This window comes from Cebidichthys violaceus, unplaced genomic scaffold (genome assembly GCF_023349555.1).
Source record: "Cebidichthys violaceus isolate CVI_PGR_0920_01 unplaced genomic scaffold, fCebVio1.0.p SCAF_5, whole genome shotgun sequence".
In the NCBI taxonomy this organism is placed as follows: Eukaryota; Metazoa; Chordata; class Actinopteri; order Perciformes; family Stichaeidae; genus Cebidichthys; species Cebidichthys violaceus.
The window spans coordinates 3,030,001-3,054,063 of record NW_027176705.1 but is presented as its reverse complement, the minus strand read 5'-3'; the positions used below and the strand labels follow the sequence as shown (position 1 = coordinate 3,054,063).

At 44.0% G+C, this 24,063-nt stretch overlaps 1 protein-coding gene across 4 annotated transcripts in view; it reads right to left on the bottom strand.

The window, feature by feature from the left end:
- zgc:158464 (uncharacterized protein LOC791139 homolog) overlaps positions 1-24,063 on the bottom strand; it is a 91,450-nt gene that overhangs the window by 62,668 nt on the left and 4,719 nt on the right. For all 4 annotated transcript variants that reach the window (XM_068730241.1, XM_068730239.1, XM_068730240.1 and 1 more), the window contains exon 2: positions 11,799-11,931. In XM_068730241.1, coding sequence (XP_068586342.1) covers positions 11,799-11,931 — 133 coding nt within the window. The remainder of the gene's footprint in view (positions 1-11,798; positions 11,932-24,063) is intronic.

The window sequence follows — 24,063 nt, the reverse complement described above, 5'->3', positions numbered from 1 at the left end:
GTAGGAAAGAGAAAATGTTAAGAGGGTACAAGAGATGGAGAGAGGAAGTTCTGTGGTGAGATGAAATGCTGGCTAAAGATGACGGCTTCATCACTGTGTGCTGGCTCTTCAAACCATCCTCAACCAATGCTGTAGTCAACAGGCTTCCACTTCTCATATTACTCACACTGCAGCAGCAGCTACAGGCGGCTCTGCTGGAATCACTCAGACATAGACGTTACCCGTTTCATTCTACAACAGGCGGAAGTTTCAGCTACAAATCTGTGATTTGTTGAATTGAGACATCTTTTGCCTGCTAACTTCACAATTTAATTTTTTATCCTGACATTTTCAATGTGTTAGCACCTAACAGCTTTAACAAAACAGGTCTGCTCTATTGAGGACCATTTTGTTGAAATCTTGATTTGATATACCAAACTCAAACACACACGCCCAACAGACGCTATATACTTCATGCAAACACATTAGTCGACCTGTCAGTCTCAAATTCTGTCCCTCTTTCTGTTTCACAGTCGGCGTGTTTACACAGAGAAATCGTTTTACAGTCGGCTTCTTTCTGATTTGTTGCTCATGTATAACCGGGATTCTAATTAGCCGTTTAACATGTAAAAGTAGCAGAGTGGCAACGCAGAGATTGTGACATCCTGGTCTTCAAAATAATTCCATCCAAAGTCAGACTGAAACTGAAACTGAAACTAACTTAAGACACACGCGCAAACAAAACAAGCATGAGAGAGGATGTCAGGTTATGATTAACTAGGTGAATCGAGAGATGCTGCTCCTGACGTGAGGTTACAGAGGAGGTCTACTCCAACACATGCTCTGAGACTGGACTTTAAATAGTTTGAGCATTTACTCACAAGGGTGCAGTGAACAAGATTGTTTTTGCTTTATTTTAAGTACAGTTTAATGGTGTACAGTCGCAAAATCCTGCCATTGGATGTACTGCATGATAAACAACTACAACAAATTTAATGAAGCATGTTTGTGACTTACTCTCACTACTAGACATGCCAGCACACTCGTATGTTTTTTACTGGTTTCAGAGGATTTTTTTTTTCCTTTTGGTTCCCATCTGTTCCTGTCGTGTCCTTCAACAGCTGCAGAGTGCTAGCCGCCCACTCGCACACACTCGCACCTAAAAGCTCTCTGTCGCAGCAGAGTGTCAACAGGCCAGATTTCCTCTCCAGCTTGACTGTAGCCACCGTAAAAACAAAAAAAGAACACAGGCCTGCAATCAGATTGGTGCCAGTCATGTCCCTGTCTATTACTAATTCACCAAGTCTCTCTCTCTCTCTCTCTCTCTCTCTCTCTCTCTCTCTCTCTCTCTCTCTCTCTCTCTCTCTCTCTCTCTCTCTCTCTCTCTCTCTCTCTCTCTCTCTCTCTCTCTCTCTCTCTCTCTCTCTCCAGTAAAAATCAGCCCATCAAGTAAGTGCCTGCAACAAAGATACAAGCTGCAGCTTTAAGTTTTAAGTTCCATTACCACTTTACGCCAAATGGATACTCGACATATCAAATGACCCCAAAGTGTGTCCGTGTGCACGACAGCTGTGTATGGCTCAATCTGTGAATGTGTGTGCGTGTTACCAGACCTCATGCATGCGGTGCTGCAGGCTCCGAGTAGAACAGCAATGGGTATGAATTGTGCCCTGTCCTCCTTCTGCAGTGGGCCGGACATGGATTAATGGTGTCATTAATCTTACCTTAAAAATGAATGACTTCAGCACCTTCAACCCCCCCCCCCCCCCCCCCCGCGCGCGCTCCGACCCCTCCCTACCTATTCAGCTGTAACGGATGGCTAGCGGGTCTGCCATCCTATCCATCCTTGGCTTGGCACAGCCTGGCACAGCGGGATATCAGAGGCCAGAAGGAATGCTCCTGCCAATACGCAGCACTTCCTTCATCTGCTTCTTGTTTTGTGTCTCTGTGTCCATGTGTGTCTTTGTGCACTCAGCTAATTTATTGATCATCGAGACAACGGGGCAGAGACTGTTGAGCTGTCGCCTTTTGCAAACCTTAGAAACGTCTGGGTTCTTTTAAGATGTATAATATTTTACAAATGACGTACTCCAGTCGGAACTGCACGTGACAATATCTAGTGGAAATGTCGACGTATCGACAGCTGGCGAGCACCAAAGTCACATGTGAGTAGTCGTAGCTACAGCGCTAGGGAGCATTCATCACTAAGTGAGGGGGAGGGAGGTTATCAGGCTGGAGCTGGAGATTTCTCATTTCATCAATAAGTCGTCAGTCTTTCTGCTCTTTCCCTCTCCTCCCACCTCTTATACCATCCGCACTTCAGCTTTGCCAAATGACCCTTCACGCCGCTATATCCAGTAGGCCGGACACACAAACACACACACAGCCATAATAACCCTTTACACAGTTTTCAACGTCCTGAAAACACGAGAAACTATTTTTAAACCATCAGTTCAGCCAGGAAATGGTTTGCAGCACGACACAGTTACACGGCTCAGTACAACCTCGTTCTGGCCACTGAGCACCTCATAAAAATCACACCTCTTTTCTCTGAAGTGGACATTGGTGCTACATATGGTGAAAACAGTTAATGAGGTGAGATGTGCTGCTGAGTCGCTAGTTTAAACCAGGGGGAAACAGGAAAACTGTGCTCATTTACGGTAAGTGTTCGGCCGCGTTTCCTCTGCATGGTATGGCACGACTCGACTCGACTCGCTCTTTTTTTGGTTGTCCATGAGCAAACGTTGTGGATAGCACCTGGTGCTTTTTTGGTACCACCTCAGAGTTGATACAAGAAAGGTGAAGTTAAAACAGAATTGTTATTAGAATCGTCACATGGGGCATCCTGCACAAACCCGCTATTTTCAAATAGCCAATCGACTGTCGAAAGCGACCGCACTTTTTTATTCACTCAACCCTGATTTTTACAAATGAAAGCCCGCAAAAGTATGCCGCACAGTACGAACATTACGCTGAACAAAGTATAGTAAAGACGTTTCCTGTTTGGCCTGCCTGCCACAATGAACAACTACATACATCATAAATACATCACACCTAGAGTCTTGATATGAATCATCATTCGCAAACATTACAGAGTTTTCTTACAAACGAGCTAAACTAAACTGCAGCCCCGCTCTGAAAGTCTGAGGGAGCTCGTTAGATTCCTGCTCTCCAGCTCTGCTTCATTACACTGTAATGTTTGTTGACAAGATTATTTTTAAACATTCTTATTATTACAAAATAATAGGACTACAACAATAGCACCGAGCCAAAAAAAAGACCACCTGACACCAGCTCTGGCACAGTGGAGCGTTGGTCTTGCAGTACTCAGTACCAGCCTGTCAGATGAGTGTGTAATAACTGTCAGTCATTTCTCATGGGATCATGTAGATGTGACAAGTGGATAGCATGCCGCTGACAAAATCTGGCAACCACCGAATGGGGCGTAGACATGACTAGTCAGGGAGCGGGATGTAACAGTGGACTGTTAAATAACTGAACACTCTGTAATGAATAGAACATCTTAAAAATAACATTAGTAACTAGTTGGAAACTTGGTGCCATGTTTTTTCTACATAAAAAGGAGGCTAAAGGTACAAATCAGACAACAAATCTCATGAACATCACCACTGATAACCTGCTGGGTTGCAGGATGTCTTAGGTCATCGTTTAGAGAAGTCGTTGTTGCACCTTAATGGCCATAACTTATTTCTTCTGGGACCCTGACATGGCTCATAACTCAACGGAGTAAACAAAAGCTATCATCAGCTACAATGGATTTATCTACAAATCTTCAATACAGCCCAACCACATAAGGTAAATATACTGTACAACTTCTCCCACATCTTAGAAATACTTTACTCTTCTATTATCTCACTACTGTTTTTTTCCTGAACTTTCAGCATTGTCACTGCATGTCCTATACTACATTTACATTCTGAAAGAAACTACATAGATGTCATGACTCATGTCTCTAACATTGTCTGTAGATAGTTAAAGACAAGATAGAAAGGTGGTGTTATTTTTAGAAAAGCATCATTTGAGCTGGAAAAAGAGCAGCGGCGAGCTGATTGAAAGACCCAAATACCCTTAAAATTGGGTTGATGTGAGGCGCGAGAGGAAAGAGGAGGTGTTAATTACTTCACTTCCCTGTCCAGTTTTCAGCTACTGGCCTTGCGGTCCATGTTTGTTTAAAGCTGCCTATAATAAGCTAGAGTAATGCATAAATGTGTTGCTGAGGTTATTAAGCAACCCTTCAAAAGCACCAAAGCAGATGTGATGGAAAGGAAAACAAAACCAGACATGAGAGGAGAACTGCACAGTTATTGTTTGCTATACTAACAAGACATTGAACCAAATGTACCATACTAATGACCTCGATTACAAGATTTCAAAAGCTCCACTGTCGGTGCATGCTCCGGTTATGCCTCGAGTCACAGCTCTGGGCAATAAAAACAGGGTTACAGGCCAAGAAATGTAGCGCCACATGTACCTGCCGTCGCCTGGGGTGAGTTGTCACTCTTGTGAGTGAGTGAGTGAGTGAGTGAGCAGGAGATGGAAACCTTTCAGCACACCATGCCTCCATGTTTTTTTACTATCAACTGGTCCCCATAAAGTAACCCACGGTGTGCCGTAACATTAATTTGTTTTCCCTCTGCCTCTGGGTCTCTCTCTTCACTTTCCTGTTTCGGCCAGTCTCTCTTACGGTTACATTACATTACAGTCATTTAGCAGACGCTTTTATCCAAAGCGACTTACAATTCATTATCTATCTACACACCGTAGACGCAGCTACGGGAGACATTTTGGGGTTAAGTGTCTTGCTCAAGGACACATTGACATGAGACTAGTCGGGAGCCAGGGATCGAACCTCCGACCCTCTGATTGAAAGGCGGCCCTGCTCTCCACTTAGCCACGGTTCTCTCCTCCGCTGTCTTTTGGTCCTATGTTACTACTTTCCCTTTCTCTTTCCCTTCGTCATCCCTCTTTCGGCATCCCCACATGTTCCCTCACCCACTCAGGGCCTTCCCAAACTGGCAATGTTCCCGGCATTTATACGTTGGAGCCAACAGGAGGCTTAGCACCACGCTATCATGAGTAATTGAAATAATCAACTCCATTGCTAATGACTCATCACTTGGCTCTGAATGCTAGTCTCCACATCACTGGGAGTGCGGTGCAGGAGGTGCCAGTGCCCCCGAGACATTTCCCAGCACATTTGTCAGAGAGAGAGAGAGAAACAGAGAAATAGCGAGCACCCATCTACCATGAGTCAACTATTATGGAAAACATCACGGTTCTTTTCCCCCCTCAGGCATTCTGGCCCTGTTGCACAACTCCATTGCCGCTAAATGACTGAGCCTGACCTGAAAAGATGGGATGAGGAGAAATTGAGGTTACAACGGCGACACTGTGTAATAAATTCACCACTGCCGTAAAGTATTTTACACCGGAGGGTTTATTTCTGTCCGATAACCGCATGCGCACGTTCGCACACCTCGACACACACTTTAAGTGCAGTGGCGTGGCTATGGCTTTGAGGACTGGCAAGTGGACTGGGCTGCCGTGTGTTTGTTTGGGAGAGCTCAGTCATGCAAGCTGTTTGCACAACATGCCTCCTCTGCACTGCGGGAACACTCTCACACGGCCGTCTGCCTGGCTGATTGGGGAGTATGACGGCGAGAGCGCGTGTTCATTGAGAAATGCCTTGACGCAGACTGCCCTGCAGTGCGAGCCCAGCCCATTACACTCGTCAGTGTAACAAGTCTCAACAGCTACAACAATGTGTGTGGGAGTCAAGTTAAGATAGAGTAATACCACAGAAGTTGATTCAAGCTTTTCTTCTGACGTCTCCTCTTGTGAGTAGGTGCTGCTGCTGCATGAGTTGAGGTATGCAGGGAATGGCCACGCTGACAGCTGAGGTGTGTGTGTGTGTGTGTGTGTGTGTGTGTGTGTGTGTGTGTGTGTGTGTGTGTGTGTGTGTGTGTGTGTGAGTAGGGGTTGTGTGAATATGCCTGTGCCTTTTTCTATGTGTGAAAGAGACAAAAGGTACAGAAAAAAGATCATGCTCAAGTGTGAAATCTGCTGCGACATTGAGAAGACGTACACCCAAATACAAAATATACACACTTTCAATACATTAACTCAACATGCCAAAAGACCAGCTGAGCATGAGGGGGGGGGCATCCTCTCTCAGGCCGAAACATATGTTCCAACAGACTTACATGGGTACGAAGACAGCACATGCAGTCGCTGACGCGTGTAGACATGACAGATATTCGAGGCACTCTGGAAACACATGCCGGAAACGCTGTAAAGATAGAGTGGCTGTGCACATGTCTTCTCATGACTGCAGGTGGAGCCTCGACCGGCAGCCAGTGTGTGGAGCAGCTTACGCAGGGGTGGGGCTGGCTTTTCAGGTTAAGGAAGTCATGACATGCCCCTCCAGCAGGCCCATAAATCAGTCGACTCAACCTCACTAAGGATGGCTCTTGGGTGAGAGAAATGGAACGAGCCACACGCACGCACACACGCACACACACACACACACACACACACACACACACACACACAGCAGGAGTGCACTCTGTATGTTATGTAAACGGCTGTGGCACTTTTCGCCTCAGGTCTGACATGCCACACCTCCCACTATGTGGTCAGTGCATGTGTTGATGTGTCTAAGCTGTGAATATTGTGTAATCAAGGAATTTTAATTGTATCTCCAAAATAGCACATCTGGTTTCAACATGATTTAACTGTACACTTTTGTAATTAAAATAATAAATCAAGATGCCATAGAATTGTTTCTGGTGTTTCGTATTAATTAACTAGACCGCAGCGGCTCGCCAAAGTCTTTTTTTGCTCTGCCACAGTTTCATAACGAACCAAAACTAACTAACTAACTAACTAACAGGTGGGCTTGCTGACCGTGTCCGGTGCATTTCCTCCTCAGAGGTGCGCAGCAACTGGGGTGCGCAGTTCGGCTCAGAAAGTGGCTTTACAGCACCCACCACCCAGACTACACTGCTCCCCGGGGCCGGGACCTCAGTGCTCGATGCACCCTCTCCTCCAGAGGGGACTGATGGGGCCCCTATTTCCTAGTGCGACTGTCCTCAGTGTCTGTGGTGATGTTGTCTAGAAACACGTCTCGTTTACCCATGCTTTGTGAGTGTGACTTCTTTGCTGTGTCATCATCATTCATATCTATACAACCAATGTGTTGATGACTACATTATTTACTGATGTACAGTGTAAAATACATGAAAAACTCCTGCATTCAAAATGTTACTGAGTACCACAAGTATAAAAGTATTGCCAACTCATTATGTAGAAAATAAATAATAATAATAATAATAAATAACACATTTATGGTAGGCCTATATACTTGGATTATAAATATTGATTCATTAATGTGTTCATCACTGTAATGATGCAGCTGGTAAAGGTGAAGCTAATTTTAACTACTTTATATACTTAATAATTAGGCTATATGCTGCCTAATGATACATCAAGTTTATTAGTTGATCTATATTTTGTATGAGTAATATGAACCTGCAAAGCAGCTTAACTAGTAACTGATATTAGTAAGCTAAAAGTACAATATTTCCCTCAGATGTAGTGGACTAGAAGTATAAAAGTACATCAAATGGAAATACTCAAGTGCAAGTACCTCAACATTTTACTTAGCAACAATACTTGAGTAGCCTAAATGTACTTGGTAACATTCCACCACTGCAAGAACGAGGGCACAGAATTGTTTTCAAGAGCTCAAAGTTGTTCAGAAATCTAGCCTCTTAATTTTGCTCTCTATCTGCACCATATTGATGCATCAAACATTAAAATGTACAAACTTTTATTGGGGGGTAGCATGCCCCCGGACCCCCTTTAGAGGGTCTGAGGTCCATCGATCATAGTCTCATAAAAATCCTGCGAGAAAAACTGTCTCATTCGGGTCTGTAGGCTTTCAACGACGCAGTGTGCCTTGAAATGTATTTCCTCTGTTGTAGACAATAAACTAAAGGGAGGATAAGTAGCCTTGAAAGACTCTAAAGAGCTTCTTACATGGTTCACACTTCAGTGAATGGAATGACATCAGCAGCGGAAATAAGACACGCAGACATCTGATTGGCCGCTGGATTTTATTGTGCAACAAGCCTTTTGTTCTTTATAGAAATATATGAATAGCTTTTCATAGCTTGCAGTGAATTGATGCTAAAACGTAATAATCAATCGGGTTGTTTAACTCATGAGACTGAAATGGTTCATAAAATGCAAAATGCAAAATGCAAGGGAGAGAGCGGAGGAATGTGAAAAGCCTTTTTCTAATCAGTATAAGAGTACAGGCTGACCTCATACTTGCTATTCAGAGGCATATACAGGAAGCACCTGTGCCTTCTGCTGCATCATTGTACAAGTTGAGCTAATCAACCTTAGGTTTGGCAGAAGAATCTTTGCATTGAAAAGACTTCTAGTAACCTACAGCAGCAATACCATGAAAAATATAGAGGTTAAATGCCATATACACTCCATCACTGCGATTCCTAAATCAAACTTTACAAACAAAATCCCCACAATTTTAGTATCTGTAAATGAGAGGGTTATGGAACATTTTCCATCCATGGAATCAGCTTAATCACAATATTGCTTTACAGAGTACCTACTGTCTGGTCCTCCCCTAATCTCGGCTAAGTGCAATGCAAAACCACACGTGATTACTCAGCAAAAGATACTAATCTGAGGTGTCCACTTCCAGGAGGTTATGACATACAAATGTCTCTGTATGTGAACATGGAATATGAGCTTCAAACGGAGATTTCACAAGTTAATATGCAAAATCGATATCAAGGCCTCTTATGTAGGAAATTATAAATATCCGTAGTAGTAGTAGTATTCAATTACTGAGATTGATATGGAAATAAAAAAATTTAAAAACTTAATTGGCACAGCAGTGTGTGCAAGTGTGTGCAAGTGTGTCTGCTAAGTGAGATCCAAGCCGACAGCAGCTCAAAGTAAATCTTGTGCTGAAACTTGAAACGTAAAGGTCGTCTGTGAAGACAAACTAAAAACGTCAGGCCGTCTGATTCATTTTCAGTCTACTTCTTAGAATTAATTGGAAACACTTCTCATGAGAAACTATCTGTTACACACCTTTGAATTTCACAAGTTGAGACAGCTATAGCCCATTTATTGGGGAGGTAGACTCACCGTTTCATAGACGATGTGAATTTGGCTGGTGGTAAATTAAAAACTCGCTCTGACAACTATGAATAGAAAAAAATTCTGTTGTTTTGGCTTGTTTGGTTAGTTTTGTGTCCATCTGCACTCGTCTGTGAAAGCAAAGCGCCGGGAAGAGACAAAGAAGGGAGGCTGTTTGAAGCTACGGCCATCTACAGCCGTCTGAAGGAAACAGTGCAGGTTGTCATTGAGAACAAAAACACTGTCTTGCTTGGGGAGTGAAAGAGATGAGAGAGAGTAATATTAACACAGATACAGACAGACAGACAGACAGACAGAGAGACAGACAGAGAGACAGACAGACATGAGCTCCTTACTCTGCTTCAGTGCAGCAGCCCGTGTTATAGTTCCTCTCTCTCCTTTTTGGCCAACTAAATTCTGAGTGTGCAGTTCTGCCTGACCAATATGCTGCCAGAATGAGGGATGCAGCAATTACTCTACATCCACATCAGTATACTGACCGTATTGGTGCATGCATCAGGCCTTGCACAGCGAGAGAATGTGAAAGAGCAGCGCCTTGACCCTCATTACATCATTGAGGTACCCTTGGGCAAGGCACTTAACCCCCAACTGCACCGGTGGGGCTGAACTGGGCAGCATCCAAGTGTGAGTGTGTGTATTTGGAGGAAGGTGTTGCTGAAAAAGAGCATTCATGCTCTGTATGTCTGGCCGGAATACATAAATGTTGAACGGTACAAATAATGAACCAGTGAAACATAATTTTGGGGTTTTCAATGCAGTTACCTATAACTATACTTTTAGATTTCCCCTGATCATTATTATGTATTATGGGTGCTATGAGCATGATTCATATTGCATGCTAACTCACAGATTCTAGACTTTTCACATGTTTGTCTGTCTGCAGGTGAACATATCAAATATTGTTAAAATTGTTTTTCTTTTTTTTGTATGTATATGTTGTGTCTATGATGAAAAAGTTAAAAAATAAATTGTGAAAAAAACAGACATTTTGTTAAATGCACCCTCCTCATATAATGCCAGTCCTCCTACCTATGTGTCAGCCCGTCTGAATTAAATGTATTATTTAGTGCTTGTGAAAACAATCATCGGCGAACAAGTCCATGGACGAGTATGAATATTAAAAGGATGACAGAAGAGCCAAAGCAATCCACTAACATCTCTATTTAAAACAACACCCTGCCGGCTCAGTCAAAACAGCAGACAAAAACTTTCAATCAATAGATATGATGGATCAAAGCAGGGAGCTTGAAAACAACACCACTCCAGGGTTCAAAGACAGGAGCAACCAGAAACAAAACAAAACTCAAGACAGACAATTGCTGCCAGCAGAGTTTAGCTCGTCAATAAGAGTCAACATGAAAAACTGTGTCAAGATGAAGGTAAAAAGCACCGAAAAAAAACCTGGAATCACTTCAAGATTCAAGTAGTACCACAAAAGCCTTGCTCAGATTTCTTTTTTTCTTAAAAGCTTCCTCCACCTGAGAGAGGCGATACATCTTCAGTTTTTGCGCTCAGCTGAGGCGTTCACTGGGCCAGAGGTCAAAACAGTAAGACAGATGAAAACAAGAGATTGTCTGGAGGCCCATTAAAAGAAAATTGCCAATGAGGGACAGAGACATGTCCTGCCTTTGTGGGAGCAATGGAAGTGGGTGTGTGTGTGTGTCTATAAGAGTACAGTATCACGTGCGGGGGGGTGAGAGGTACCTGCATATAGATGGTATGTCACTTTATCAAGGTAAAAAGTACTGATGTCTTGTAGTTCCAGAAACATCCATTGACATTTGACAGTCATTGAAACATTTGTTTGTAACATTCCTTTCTTATGTCTGTTTAGGAAAGAAAACCAGCAACCACATGTTTTGTTTTCGACACATTGTTCATCATTTCTCCTCTGTTTCTGCACATTCTTTGTCACTGCCTGGCTCACTGTGACAACGCTGTGGAGAATGTGGTTCAGCTGAATTCTTCTGTTAGCACTTAGCTATTGTTGTCCCTTCCTGGAAATCCCAGCAAGTGGCCGTCTCCACATGGACACAGTTCAGCAGGAGAAAAACATTTTAAAAAACTACTCTCTCTTCATTGGACCCCTGAGGTGTTTTTTTCTTTCTCTGCTTTTGAAAATGTTTTGACATCTTTCATGTCACACAGGTCATTTTTGCTCTGCTGCACCCGTCACGTGAATAGGCATTAGGCCATCTAAGCCTGTTCGTTAATAAACATATGGCCATATGACACTGCATACTAATTAACGCTCCACTGGGATAAACAATATGAAATCATAGCCAAAACAAAAATCCATTACTTGTCCCCTTAACCTGCAATTACTGAAGGTGTGAAGGTGATTGTGACCGTGCCTTTCAATCAGAGGGTCGGCGGTTCGATCCCCGGCTCCTGCTCTACTAGTCTCATGTCAATGTGTCCTTGAGCAAGACACTTAACCCCAAAATTGCTCCCGTAGCTGCGTCTACGGTGTGTAGATAGATCCTGAATTGTAAGTCGCTTTGGATAAAAGCGTCTGCTAAATGACTGTAATGTAATGTAATGGATGGAGGCAGCTGAGTGACAGGGAAATCGAGATATTAGAAAATTGAAAACTGATCTACCTGCCATCATCTTCTGGGCCTCATAAGGCTCCATGTAGCCATCGTTCTCTGTCGTCACCTTTTCCGTACTGGTCTGAGTTCCGCCAGCCTGCTCAGCATCGAAAGGGTCCGCGTAGTCTTCAAGGATGATGGGCTGCATGAGAAAAGGAAAACAAAGAAAGGTGAGGGGAAAAAAAGTCAAATATCAAGAAGGGAATTCATTTTGCTACTCTGTTAAACAATACCGCATGGGTAGGAGTCAGGAAAGGTGCAAGACAGACACTGCTGAGGCCCAGGACAGGACAAGATCTAGTGATCGAGGTAGGCCGGAACATAAAGGGAAAAGCGCACACCCCCCCCATGTCTTAGCACACCACCACAATGCCTCAGCTTTTAGCCTTACAGCACGCTCTCTGCTACTGCTGGTCGGCCTAATTATACGTCAGGCCTACATTTTTCAAAAGAAGAGGAAAGAAGAAGAGGAAAGAGGACCACGGCTGCTCAACTTTCTGAGGAGAAACAATTTGGTAGATTTATGCCGAGCTGGCAGCGAGCCACGGCTAATTGCAGTCCTTGCTCTTTCGCTGAGCGTTTTTGTGCAGTAGATGGCAATTAAGTGAACGTCCCAGGACCCAGAAATACAGCTCAAACCTTTAGGGAGCGGAGCAGCGGTCCGCATCTATAGTGCCTCGGGGGGGGGGGTGGTATTTGCTTCCTAAAATGTTTGCTTCATCTACCAGGAGACCGCTTCAGAAGCAGAGATCCACCCTGTGAAAGGAAAGAGGCGACCATCTGAGCCGTCCGTCCTCTTGGTCATTGGATAATGAGGGAGAGGGTGTGACTGGGGGGGCTTTTTCTCTGTTGTGGCTCCAGACAGTCTAGTCCTGCCAATCAGTGGTCAGAGGAGAAGGGCACTGACCGCTTGTTCCGTTACTTGGAAACATTTGAGTCAAGGGTTTCAAAACAAATAAGGAAACGCTCATGCACACACCTCAGCGAGCATGTAGAGCGCGCACATGCCTGGCACTACACCCTATGAGTCATGTGTGAGAGGAAGGGATTTGGTCTCATTATGAACAAGCTCATCACTCATCTGGTGGACGGGGTCGGGCGGGGCAGACCGGCGGTGGACCGAGCCTCGTGCCCGCCACGCCGTGCCTCCACCACCCCGATCCCTGAGACCCGACCGCTGTCCATCTTTGCCACAGAGGGAGCTTCCCAAATGGATTTGCTTCCCAGAAGCAAACCCCATATGCAGGCCACCCGTGAGAGTGCCACACACACACACACACACACACACACACACACACACACACACACACACACACGCGCACACCTGCCAACCCTCAGGGAAGCAAGTAAAATGTACAGATATACCTTTCCAACTCTGGGATTTGTCTTCGGCTGGGAAAGCACCGACATTTTTACAGTACTGACGGGGGTCAAGTATCATTTCACGCACTCTAAAAAGAGTTTCCAGGTGTTATATGCTAGAAAGTTCAGTCGGGATAATTTGTAAGCCGCTTAGCGACATAGCAATGCTGGCACAAATCATCTCCACTATACATGGATTAGCGATAATAGCAAGGGAAGTAAGTACCACGGATGTTTTTCATAGCAGCTACTGTGTGTTAAATCCACCTTCTTCAATATGCCCTCTCCGTCTGTTTTGGGGAAAATAACTAGGACTTTTGTTTCTGCCACAGCATAATTATGGGTTCCTCAAATGTTTTGCTTCTGTGAATTCAAGCAAGGGGGAAAAGAAATCCAACGCAAACATTTTTTTTCCTGGTTTGTTTTTGTGCCACAGAAAGATACATAATTCACTCAATTAAAATTCAATCATTCAGATTAGCAACATCTTTGCTACCCCAGAGACAAACCAGATTATTATGCACTACAGCCACAGTGTCACTATTACCATCTCACATCCTGTTGTATAGAAACTCAGCCATCAGTCATCAGAGCGTGTGCCAAACCCACTTCAGATACAGTCAGTGCAAACACAGCCCAAACCTAAGAATAAGTAACCCTGACTAAAGAAACATATGAATCACCTAAATGGGAGGGATGAAGGCCAGTGCCCATTTGACTGCAGTCCACATACTGTAGCAGAGTGGCTCGAGGTTTGAGACCAATAGCCCACAAATGTGATAAAACACTCCACATGCTGCATCTTACATTCTCTCCAGCAGCTTAAGATGACAGCAGCAGCTTACATATTTGCCCACAGTGAGGTTTAGCCGGTTAGGTTTTAGCAGAGCCCACACCTTAGACCTCTACCGCCTTCATGAGCCAAAGGATGTTTGGGCATGTTTCGGGAAATGATGTCCCTTACGGAGTTGTGTGGAGCCACTCCAAACACATTACGTCATAGTTTTCCTTTCCTGTTGACATAATGTAGGACAAATAATAGGGCAGTGTGTGTGGTGAAACTTTCTGATCGCATCAGACAAGAGTGATGCAATCACGGACAAAGACTCAAACGCTCCACTTTTAGTTTGAGCCTGATATGCAACAGCTCTGCTATTGTAATCATGGCTTGGGGAATATTAGTTTGGTAATGTCTGAAGTAGCATGGTACTAAAGGGCAGATGAGGTAAAAACACTTCACTTGAACTCTAATGTATGTGCATTTTTGGCCATCACAAACAATCAAAATCAGGCTGAATCAGAGTCTAATGGGCCTGCTGGTGCTCTTGAAGCGAAACAGGAATCTGCAATCAGTCACAAGTGGATCTCGGCTGCTCTTTTAAAATGACCTCTGCAGAGGCTGAGTCAGTATTTGAAATGAGCTTTTGTCATTTTATAATCTTAAAACCTTGTCAAGACAATATGCAATTATAAAGTGTCTACAATCAACATTTCTCACTTCAAATTCAGTTGGTCTGATATAAGGAAAACATATGCAGCTGCTAGTAATGTGAATATCTTAATTATGGTCGCTGTATCCAGAATAAGGTTGCACAGGCTGGTCATCAAACAGCTACACTAAAAAAAAAAATTAAAAAAAAGGATTTACATTTTACAGGAATGTGTTAATTTAGCTCAGAGTTGGAAAAGCTCTATTCAGCACCTGGCTCATGTTCTTATTCCAGTCAGCAGGGACAGTCACATTTCCTTTACCCATGAAATACAAGTTTAAGCTAATGACAAACCAGCTACCAGCATGTTGAATAAAAATGAAACAAAAAGAAGTTGTGCTTCTTGCTTTTTCACTTTCATTTAGAAGTATTAGGAAATTGTGTTGCAAAACAGCTCAACATTGCAGTAATAGAGGTGACTAACAGGAGTTGTTTGTTTGCGAGGTGTCTTTTTATGAAAGGGGAATTTCTTCACTGCATGGTCATTACCGGCTCCACCCTGTGTGTCACATTCATACCTTTACAAAGCTGTAATGTGTACAACTACAACATCCTATTGTTACCCATTAGCAGGCAGCAGTGTAATTAAATTCAGCTTACACAGATCCTTCCTTGAACCATCACCTATCTAGATAAACAGACGGTCCCTGTGAGGTACCATCACCCAGCCCTGCAGCGTAGTTCATGTTTGGGGTGGAGGAGGTGATTCATATTTCCAAATTGTTCTAATGTGTCCTTCCTGTCCCACTGTACTAATGACTGCTGGACAGCAGGAGGGGTGCTAGAGAGTGGCAGCGTCGCCTGGGGACACGCCATCTGCCTTGTACCAGGGTGTGTCAGGACTGCAGCCAAGCCACACTTGTCATGAAAGCACCCCCCCCCCCCCCCCTCAGCACAAGACTGCCTCAATACATCAGGTCTCTGCTAAGCCGCGCTGTAAGCCTATATGAATCTCTCAAAGCCACTTCAGAGGCTTAGGCCAGGTCCCCGTGGAAGCTAGGTTCCTTTACTGCTGCAGCAGAGAGCGCGAGAGTGCGAGAGAGAGAGAGAGAGAGAGAGAGAGAGAGAGAGAGAGAGAGAGAGAGAGAGAGAAAAAAAAAAACACTCAATTACTTCCATTCCTCAGCTCAGATCCCAGGCTGGCCATGTCTTACACCTGACAGAGCTCTGGCAGCTCGCAAGCGAAGAGAGCAACTTCTTGAAAATGCACCGCAGCTCTCGGGCAATGAAGCCGACTTCCAATCAGCGGGAACAGAGGGGACGCATTAGCGAAGGCGGGAGACTCTAACAGGCACCTGCCTCTTCGGCTCAACGCCGGAGCCCGACGATGCCGGAGCCTTGAAGGATTGCAATTCGATCGGGGCCTCAGACTTCCATTAGAAGTGAGGAAATATCGGCCTCAATTCTCCTCCTGCACTCTTAATGGAGAGTAAATGTGTTCGGGCTGGCTCGTTAGTTAATCTGGAGCAAAATGATGAAACAATTCACAATCTCTGATAGTTAATACAATAATAATTCAAAAATAGGCTGCAACATTTCTTTGTCTGCATTGTGAGTGAGCCACATGTCCGGTGTCGCCACCATAAACAACCTGAAGCAAACGCAAAACCAGGCAATTTCCCCCGGCGATTATCAGATAAACACCTTTAGACATATGGAAATAAAGACTGATCTCACTCCGGCTAAATGAACGCAGACAGGAATATGATATTAATGTCATGGCTTGTCCGGGAAGGATTGAATGCGTCTCGGGATAGTCAAGGTTGAAGCCCCCCTGAGATCTGCCAGAAACGTCAGCAGGCTGCAGAACGAGAGAGGAGGGGGGGGGGGGGGGGAAGAGGGCTGACGTGTGTGATTTATGTCTCACGCCACAAGGGATTTCAGCCACTGATAACCTAATACAACTCAGTGCTTAGCAGCTCAATTGCATTAAGGCATTTCAAAAGGCTTTTGTTTTCTTTGCTGCTATTGCTCTTTTGTTCTTCAGTGTAACAAAAAAGAAAGCATGCCACTATTGGGAGGACAGAAAGCCACTTTAAAGAAGAGGGGTGAGAGGAGACGCGAGATAAGGAGACACTGTTTTTGTTCTATCTTTGAGCTGCCATGCATAAAGTACGTTTCCTCCTCTTGGATGGAAAATGTTCACATAAAAACCCCAAACTCAGCAAGCAGAGCATCATCGCGGCGCCTCTGCTGATAGCTCTTGCACTTTATCTGCGTCTGTAAACATAGGATGGATGTCGTGTGTGCAGTGTGCAGTCGTCCTAAGAGAACTTGGCACCAGTTCTAGAAAGAACATAGTGGCAAGAAAGACTCCCTCGAGGCAATTTATTAAAGCAAGCACGATCACAGCTTCTCTGTTGACATAATGCAGTTACCATCAATGAGATACTTTCATGTTTTCGAAGAAGAGAGAGCGCAAATCTGGTTACAATTCATCGGAGCCCCCTTGTGAAGACGAAGCCCTGCTGGGCTCTACCAAACAGATTAGGCAGACGGAAAAGGAGAGACAGTGCACGCTTGCATTTCCCACCATACAGACCTGACATTAATGAAACTTTATTGAAATGTTTCCAGAGAAACACGGCTGCTGCTTTAGCTCCTGCTTCTATGAGCCTGGAAGAGTGATGTGCCTCCTCTAAAGGCCTGCTTAGGAGTCTGCAGAGGCCGCTAATCAAATTACTATATTTGCTATAAAGACGCCTTTTTCACAATCAGTCACAAGCTACTGCGGTCCCCACACCGACGGAGAGCACTTCCCTTCAGATGAAGAAAAATACCGTTTATGTTCCAGGTATATTCATTAGCTTTGCTTTTAAGCTAATTGGAGAATCATTCAAGAGCAGCGGCTCAGCGTTAGCGAGCCGGCTCGTCCTTGAGAATCAATACAAACAAATACTGAGTTCACTGACAACAAGACTAAAACATGCCCAAACCTCTCCACAACGTGTACGAACTGATGATTATGAAAAAACCTCCCTTCTCTCTTTCCTTTCCTACCACTCAGCCTCAAAAGTGCATCTTCTTAAACCGCAACAGCAAGCTCCGGATGCAGAGAGTCTATCTGCGACGTATACTGCCATTCACTGTGTGTGTATTACATTTATCAATCCCCTTTGCACAACAATGTGCTCAGCCATCCTCCCTCAGCGACATCTGCGCTGTTCAAAAGGAACAGCTCACTTCTGGCTGCACACACACACACACACACATGTATTACACACCATCGTCCCCTTTAAGATTCAGACCACAGTAAATGTTGGTTCTTCAGATCTCTGGCACTCTTACCCATGTGGGGGCGGCTTTCGGGGTGAAGCCGGTTCCTTTTTTGGCACAAACTGATTTAGCCTGTTGTTGATCGTGGCTTGCATGGGAATGCTTCCAGATGCAGCAGCAGCAGCAGCAGCGACAGTGATAACCTGCACCGCACACTTGTGGGTAAAACATCAGCAATACATGAAATAGTGGAGCCATAATAGTATTGAATGGAAAATGGTGTAAAACACCTTATGTACACCTGGCTAGTCCACTGTGTGTATGGGTTGCTGTGCATTATGAGGCTTTTATTGCACCCATAGTCCAGTATACTGTGTGTCATAACACTGCACATATGCACTCACAAATCCTGGTCTGTCTAGGTCTCAATCAGTGAGGTAGTGGGATATCTAGTCTCCATTAGTCGATGCTCATTTTAATCAGACCATCCAAAGACATTCAGTCCGTACAAATGAGGTCGCTGGCAATCACGATGAACTCCTCAAAGTTTCACTTCTTAAGAGTTTTAAAAAATCCTGAGACCTGCAAGAAGTTACAAATACGTGTTCTGTCATTTTAACTTGATGACATGACAGCCGTCTTTCACACTGGAAAACGTCTAGTAACATATAACATCAAATATCTTGTCTCACAAAAACTAGGTAGCGTCTTCATATGAGTGCACACAAACAACTACGGCGGATGAAATATCAGTCATAGAGTCAACATCACATTAACAGAGAAGATCATATGCTGTGAATCATATTTTCATATTTTTTGCTACTGAAGCTTTTTTTCCTGTGGGAAAATAACCAGATACCACTGTATCCTCAACATGCCTGATTCACCAACTGCAGGTCTTTTGCCTTCTCATCCCTTTGGTAAATGTCAATATGAGATTTAACAGAATCCCCTCTATAATTTCTGGAGTGATCTGCATTTGTAGTGCAGAGGTCTTATGTGGGTGTTCTCATCTGCTTAAAAGCATCTTTAAAATCCAAAAACCGTACATTGTAGCATCCCAGAACACCTCTATACCTATTTTCAGACGGCAAACATTCTAATACAATCGAATAATCACATTAATCCGTCTTAAAAGTGTTGAAAGGTGTTTAGGTGACTGTTCTCTTCTGTTCCGTGTCCACAAAATTAAATTGTTGCATTGTTGTTGCAAAACCTTTTTTTGAATAACTAATAGCGTAACTCTTTTTCTGTTGTTTGACCTGAAAAGACGTTGGAAAACTAAAGCTTTGTGTATTTTAAAAAGGTCAAAGGCCACAACTATTGTATTGAATTATAAAACATCCACACAAGCTGCTAATTGGTCTGCTGTACATAACCCCTCAGCACCATCAGTATGTCATCAGGCTATAAAGTAAGTGGACGTGTAAAACAAGTGTCTTCAGGATCTAAACAACACTAAACTAAACTGCACTTGGAGAAAACTTGTATGTCCCGCGTCCCCCATCCATTCCTTTCTATACTTCCACAATTTTAAGCATGGTAAAAAAAAAAACTTTTCAATGAATTCCCACTCTTGCTGCCCTCCTCTCCTGATGAATGACTGCATCTTCCTTTAGCACCCAAGGCAGTGAAGCACACAAAGCAGCCCAACTTGTCCCTGAGGACCTCCTTCATTGAAACACACTCCACACGGCCACTTAAGACCCCCAGTGGAGAGAGGGGAGGAGGCCATGGGCTGCACACTATGAAGGTGCTCTTAATACGCAACAGATATTCAAGATTAAGTACTTGACGACACGCTTGACAAAATCCAATTTCCTTCCTCTGCCCCCTTCTCTCTGTGATAGATGTATTAGCAGTGTTTCTGCTACATACAGCACAAGAGTCTATAATAATCCAGGCGCTACAATGGAATGTTGGTATTTTATCAAATATGATAATCCCTCACTCCTGTGAATGAGCGATTTGTCCTCAGCATGGGCTACGCTAATTTCCCTCATCACTACGGTTACAATTATTGCGCAAACATTCTTTTTTTTTTTAATTTGAGGACGAGGTAGAAGGCGGGGGGAAAAAAGGAGTAATGAAGTTGTTAGCCCATCAAACATGCTGATACATACCATGGACACGTGATAACACTCCCCTGTGGTGACGCGACCACAGCGCAGAAGCAAAAACACACTATTGTTTATCACAGCTCCTAGAAGAGGGAAACTGACACAATTAGGAAAGTAGGGCTTCATGAAACAACATGAGGAGATCCGCTGGGACGGAGGCTTTGATTTTGGGAGAGTGATTTATAAAGCAGGGAGAAAAACAAGCCACAGTCAGGCTGTAAACAAAGCCGTCTCGATTGAGGCTGGAAGCTCTGTGGCCTCAGATAGCCTCCCTGTGTGTGTGTGTGGGGGGGGGGATGTACCGAGGTCCCTGCACGTCGCCTACACTGACAATAGAGCGAGCGCGCAGGGTGGAGTCCCATAGCACTGCCATTGCTACATGGCTTCACGTCTCAGGATAGCAAAACGCTGTAGAAGCAATATCAAGGGGGTGGGGGGGACAATCATTCATCTGTTGCCACAAAGAGCCCTCCGTGGAGCATGCAACAGCTAAGCCACCATTTGTCACTATTTCCGACATCTCGATTGCTCATGTCGAAACAGCCGAGAACATTAACCCCGGTTACATTTTAGCGAGCAAGCAGCAGCCAGAATGCCCAGGCCTACACACACACACACACACACACACACACACACACACACACACACACACACACAGGGGCGAGCACAGACATGTCAAGTTAAAAAGAGAATGTCACAAAGTTGTAAACACTTCCTGACAGGATGGGAGCACTTCCTTAATCCTGGAGCGAGCAAGCCATTCCTTATTTTCCAACAAATAACTGCAGATAGTGTTTCTTGCGCTATCTGCTGTTCCTGTCTCAATAACTAGCTAATTTTAACTGCGACCAATAAAAAAAAAAAAAAAGAAAAGAAATACAATAAAATTGTTTGGTGGACTTGTTTCTCATTCACAGAATGGAATGAAATGAAAGTGTGGAATCCCACTAAGAAGAACTGGAAGTGTTCAGCTTCCTGGTGGGCACTCACATCACAGAGCTGCTCTGTTTGCAAGACGGAAGTCTGGCTGCCTCCTGTAGTGACACAAAAGCAACAGTGTCTGCACTCACACGCAGAGAGATTAAAAAAAATAAAAAAATCAGATCTCCATGACCTCTACAGTATGCTGTATTTTGATGTAAAAATAACTACTTGGTTACAGCTGAAATTTGCATAGTTTAGAGGGCAGAAGTACTGATTTTAGAAAAGAAATCAATGCTTCATGCAGATTCTCCCTTTGTGCCTCAGATGGCATTCAAGCGCCAGTCTCAATTTGTTTATTTATTTATTTTTTTAAATCGGTGTGTGACGATCTGCCTGACCGACCAGGAATCCCTCCTTCTTGACTCAGCTACATATACACACACACACACACACACACACACACACACACACACACACACACACACTGTCATTAAACAAAACAGAGCCATGTGTCTGCAGCTCCCCAGGGACCAGCGCTGCAGCACCAGTCTGCAGGCTAATTGTGACCTGGTGGAATCATGTGACTGATGTTCCGGTGCAAAGCTAGCAGAAGCAAATCGAGCAACAAACACAACAGACTCCATCGGGACTCTTTAAAGTGGAGGGAAGGCTCCCAGATGGAGGGGAAGAAGAAAAATAAGCAAACAATGGCTAAAGGCCATCGTTTCCAAGACGTATAACTATAAAGCGCATGTGGTTGTATATAAAACCCTAACCATGAATAGTTATTACACTCTGGATTACAGTGCCATCACACAAATGTAACAGGATTTGTGGATTCACCAAAATGATATCTTGACGAAAAGCCAAACCTTTCGGTGCTCAATTGAATAACCATTACATTAAGGCTCCCAGCACTTATATCCTCCGCTACAGGATGAATTCATTCTGCCCCACAGAGGCGGGGCTTAAACATGTACACTGTTCGGCTCTGTGCTCCTTCCTTCCTTTCTAAGCGCCCTTCCAGGATTCTTGGTCAGCTCGCAGGAATCCATTGTGGCGCTCTTTGGTCATGGACAGTAAAGCTTAAAAAAAAGAAGAAAATATCAAATGTAATTGGCATGAAATTTAGGATTTGTTGTATTCCGAGCAGTGGGTAATTAAACCCGACTATCGTGTGGTCTTGAACTACCAGGGGTGAAAAGAAATGTCTTAGATGCTTAAAATAGTTCAGGAAATGCGTGGCATTCTTTGACAGCTCAGCGAACAGTGGGTCAAATTGGAAACAAAAACAAAAAAAATCCCACAATCATACCTGCCACTTCATGCCAACAATATCAAAGTCTAGACTTAACTGTTGCAGCGTGAGTCAGAGTAGCCCCAGCAACACATTGTCTTAGTTACATTTACGCAATTTCTGGCCATCACTGACGGTAACACATGTGTCACTACTGAGCAAGGAAATTAGCTTAAATCATTATGCATTCTGCTTGGAGCTGCACAGGTGAAAAATAGTCTTCATTTTAAATCTTCTGAGGGAGAAAATATCCCATCATGTCCAACACTTTGACTTTTACTCAGCCAAACACAGGTTTGTGTAATTGCAGAGCAACAAGGGAACGTCCTGCACCGCCTGCTATCAACCGAACCCGCCTCTGTCTGACACAGAAAGGCAGAGAACTGCGCTTTAAAGCGGCGCTATAACAAAACATGATGGGCTCTGATGTTTTCATCCATTTTTTTTGGGCTCCCTGAAGAAAAAAACCCACTCTCACAGACCCAGGTGATATTGACTTCTGTGCTTGACATTTCTCCCATCACTGGCAGAGATGAGAGTGTAACAGGCCGGTGGGATGCATTTATAAAAACTCCACGGATGTCTGGAGTGCCTGGGTGGAAGGCCGAGCGAAGAGAGTCAGGTTGTGGGGAAATGAAGCCGAGCAGAGTTCAGCAATGCTCTTTAGGCGCTGTAATCTGCAGGCCAGTCTAAAAAAAAAAGCATCATCTAACCACGCTTGAAGACTGTAGTTTGGAAGGAATGTCTGGTGAGGACGTAATTCAGCTCTTTGGCACGCTGCAGTCCATCTCAGGTTCAATCTCATCATTATGCAAAAGAAAATGAAAGGAGGCCAACAACTTTTCCACAACAAATTAAGGCGGACGTTGTGTTTGTATGGACTGCTATTCATGGTATGTGACGTATTATCTACTATGAACTACAATGTCAGAGCTTCACAGCAACTACATGACTTCTTCTGGCTACTACTTTGTGTTGTTAAAGCTGAAATCAGTCATGTTTTAGAATCACAATCTGATTAGTATTTTGGCTCCACATGTAGAAGGTTGCATATGGATTAAACACACAATATATAGTGTTAAATGTGATAAAGCTAAAGCTTAGCTATGCTACAGATATTATGGGTGTCGATCTTCTCATTTAAGTCTTAGCAAGAAAGAAAATAAACATATTTTACAAACTGTGAAACTATTCCTTTAAATCAAAAATGTGATTTGGGCAAAAAGGGTCAAATAGCTGATGCAAGACTTTTAAATGTAGTATTAAATGTTGCTTATAGGACTAAAATAAGAAGTGATTTTAAAAAAGGCCCCATCAGACCTACTGTAAGGCCTGTTGACTCGTTTCTAAAATACCTCACTAGCACACAAACACACATCCAACGATCAGAAACGTAACCTTGGAGGTGACACCGATGGTTTCCCACCTCCAGCACGCTCTTTTGAAATGCTGAGCCAGGTCTTGGGTGCATGGAAGGGATGCTGCCAAATAAGCACAGAGGAAATCCGTCGAGCCGGATGCCTCTGTTGGCGGCGCAACAACTGCCTGGGCTTCTGATCCAAAATTCTATAGATAGATACACAAGCTGGCTCGTAGGATCATCGAGTTAAAGGGACCCCGGGCCGTGAAGGGAGCCGACGTTAGATTGGAACAGCGGTTTCCCAGGTGCACAGACAGATACTGATGACGGGCTGCACTTCACAAGGATGCCTCAGCTCCGCGCCGCCGCTTCTGTTTACACATTTCCTGAGCGCAGCCCGTCACCACTTTGGCGTGTCCTTGAGAGAAGTTCGGTTAGTGCTGAGTAGAGCGATGAGCTGGGAGATGAGGCCTTTAATTAGCTCCAAGGCGGGGTGATAATTGAT